Source organism: Lipomyces arxii, assembly GCF_038497795.1.
Source record: "Lipomyces arxii strain Phaff 12-163 unplaced genomic scaffold V1512scaffold_60, whole genome shotgun sequence".
Classification (NCBI taxonomy): domain Eukaryota; kingdom Fungi; phylum Ascomycota; class Lipomycetes; order Lipomycetales; family Lipomycetaceae; genus Lipomyces; species Lipomyces arxii.
Genome location: NW_027117759.1, coordinates 1 through 2,517, shown reverse-complemented (window position 1 = coordinate 2,517; position 2,517 = coordinate 1). Strand labels below are relative to the sequence as shown.

The 2,517-nt window shown below is 41.6% G+C and overlaps 2 protein-coding genes across 2 annotated transcripts; one reads left to right on the top strand and one right to left on the bottom strand.

Moving 5' to 3' along the window:
* Positions 1-409: 409 nt before the first annotated feature.
* On the bottom strand, positions 410-1,395 carry V1512DRAFT_213723 (uncharacterized protein; the record flags this gene model as incomplete). The annotated part of the gene is made up of 2 exons (XM_066913611.1): positions 410-874; positions 922-1,395. The coding sequence occupies 2 exons, from the start codon at positions 1,393-1,395 to the stop codon at positions 410-412; spliced, it is 939 nt and encodes a 312-aa protein (XP_066768961.1).
* A 490-nt stretch (positions 1,396-1,885) lies between these two features.
* On the top strand, positions 1,886-2,517 carry V1512DRAFT_153086 (uncharacterized protein; the record flags this gene model as incomplete). The annotated part of the gene is made up of 1 exon (XM_066913049.1): positions 1,886-2,517. A coding segment is annotated over exon 1 (185 nt), but the record flags the coding sequence as incomplete, so codon positions are not given.

Here is a 2,517-nt window from a genome sequence, read left to right as displayed (position 1 = left end):
ATTAGTAATAAACAAGAGTAATCTTACTAATAAATAAGACCTCTACTATTTGACCCGATACGAATCCCCCAAAAATGTCGTTTGACTCGACACGGATCCCTTAGCCCTGTAAGATTCCCTATACAGCTTTATATAGTGATACCTTTAGTTCCAGGGTCTGGGTTTATTCGTCGGGCTGAATAGGGCATGCTCAGAAACCCTGCCTAGAATCAAGTAGGATTTACTGCCTCATTCGCTACGCGTATGATATCAGTTGGTAAGATTACTATTTAACAAGCCAGCTATCCACAAATAAATGTATTACTGAGATAAGAATTAATTTGCTGTCAACTGTTGAATCGAAACGTCAGCATAAGCACCGTTATTAGTACTAGCAAAATTAATTTGGTCGACCCATCGATTTCGACAATCAGCAGCGTTCAAAGCACCAATTCTGTAATCTACACATGCGTGTAAGTATTACCAGATAGATAATAAACGACATTCTCTTACCAGATATCGTATTTAAGTATTCCCGTTCGTCCAACGTGAAGTACGATGAAATGCTGTCAAGTGTGAAGAGGTCTTCGGAAAAGCATTGCGTATTATCAGTATTGCTGCTATTAGCATCAGTACATGATATCAGAGCACTTTCGTCGCACACCGGCTCTAGTTCAAGTTCTGGCGTGCTCTCATCAAAGCTATTTATTGTTTCGCTAGTAGGGACATTAGCTGACATTTCATTGAAATTTTTACGTCGGCAACGCCTTTGCTTTTCTCCCGGTTTGCGAGGAGTATAGCGGTACTCGGGGTGCCTAGATTTATGCTGCAAACTCTCCTCGAGCGCGAGCGCTCTGTAGTGCTCCTTTACAAGAACTGGTTCTTCTCGCCACATCTGAATTTGTATCAGCACTAAATTCTCAGCTTCATATCAAAACTTACTTGGGCAATGACTCGAGAGGCACACGTGTTAGAAATATTTCCGTGTGCCATCACATCGTCGTGCTTTTCGCCACGGTATATTATAAACGCATTTCGCGGCCTAGGAACTTTACGAACTTTTTCTTTCTTCTTGTCTACCCCGTATGCACCACCTGTAGTCGTAAAAGTAGAACTGCTACCACTCAACCGAGAGGCTTTAATAGAAGACTGTAAGTGCTCCAAAATAGGATGCCCACCCGTGACATGGCAGACAAATGCATTCGGCGTAGATAAATTTGAATTGCTGGGGGTTTTTTGCTGTGTAGATGTCGATATTAATCCATTTGATATATATCCATTTGGCACCAAAACGATGTTGCACGACAGTTGGGTTGCAAGTCCCTCAACTAGCGACAGCGGTATTTCTAACAGGCGGCCCTCCTCAACTTCATGGTTTGCAATTGACTGTACAATCGACTTCAAATCCGTGCCCATGGTTCTATCACTAAGTCAGTCGAACAAGTTCGGTAACAGATAACCACCGTCAATGTACAATATTGAATTTTTGAAGCTTGAGAACATCAAAAACAGCAATTTCCGTACTCAGCTGACCTTATAAAGTTTCCACGCGGGACTTCATATTTGTTAATTAGACACATATGGGGCTGAGACAGGGTGTAATGCTGGTCTCATAGGTGCGCTACAATTCCACCAATATCACTTAAGAAAGACAATTTTCAAAACTCACAATCGTCCTTCACAATTTTGAACCTACTTTGCTCGGGTCCTTTTTTATGGACGCAAGACATGTTCCGCTTTCTCGAAAACAGTAGACAGTTTTTTATCGTGTATTCGATGGAAATTTAATATTTTAAAACTACTGCAGATCCGGACTGTACCCCAGACTGAGACCAAACCTTATAATACACAAAACGTGCCGATCAGCATATTTAAAGGAGCGCTTTGGGATACTTCACAAAAAGGTACATATACGGGCTAAACTTAATCTGTGGTAGTCTTTCAGGCTGCCCCTTTCTAGTTAAAAGATGCTGCCATTACTTTCTTCTCAAGCGCAAACATACGTCCTACAAAGCTTGAAGAATTCAAAAATCGGACGTACTTGATCCACGGCCCTTTAGCGTTTCGCTTCTATGTAGCTCTATCTAAATCTGATGGAAATGAGGCAGTCAATGTTTCACCTGCTTGTGCGGCTCTTGTTTTCAATCATTGAGGTAGGAGGGAAACGCACGGACACCATCTGTTCAAACTTGGGTTGGTACATAAAAATTGAAAATCGCTAGTAATTCAACTTCAACGCTCCTTCAAGTCGTGCAAAAACAGAATTTAGCGATCTCTGCATTCCGCTTGTCTTTGAATCCGCTGACTATAAGTTATAAATAATTTTCCAACTTTTACTGTTTACCATTCCATCATGTCTGATTATCGATCATTAGCGCAAGCGGTAGAAAAAATCCTTCCAGATCTGCGCTCCCAAAGACCCATGTCATTTTTGCCCTTGACATCGACCAAATTATACAGCTCGTCGGGAACCTCGATCGATCCGTCACTTGAGTCTCTCTATAGCCAGCAACAAGCACAATCACTCTGTACTATGTA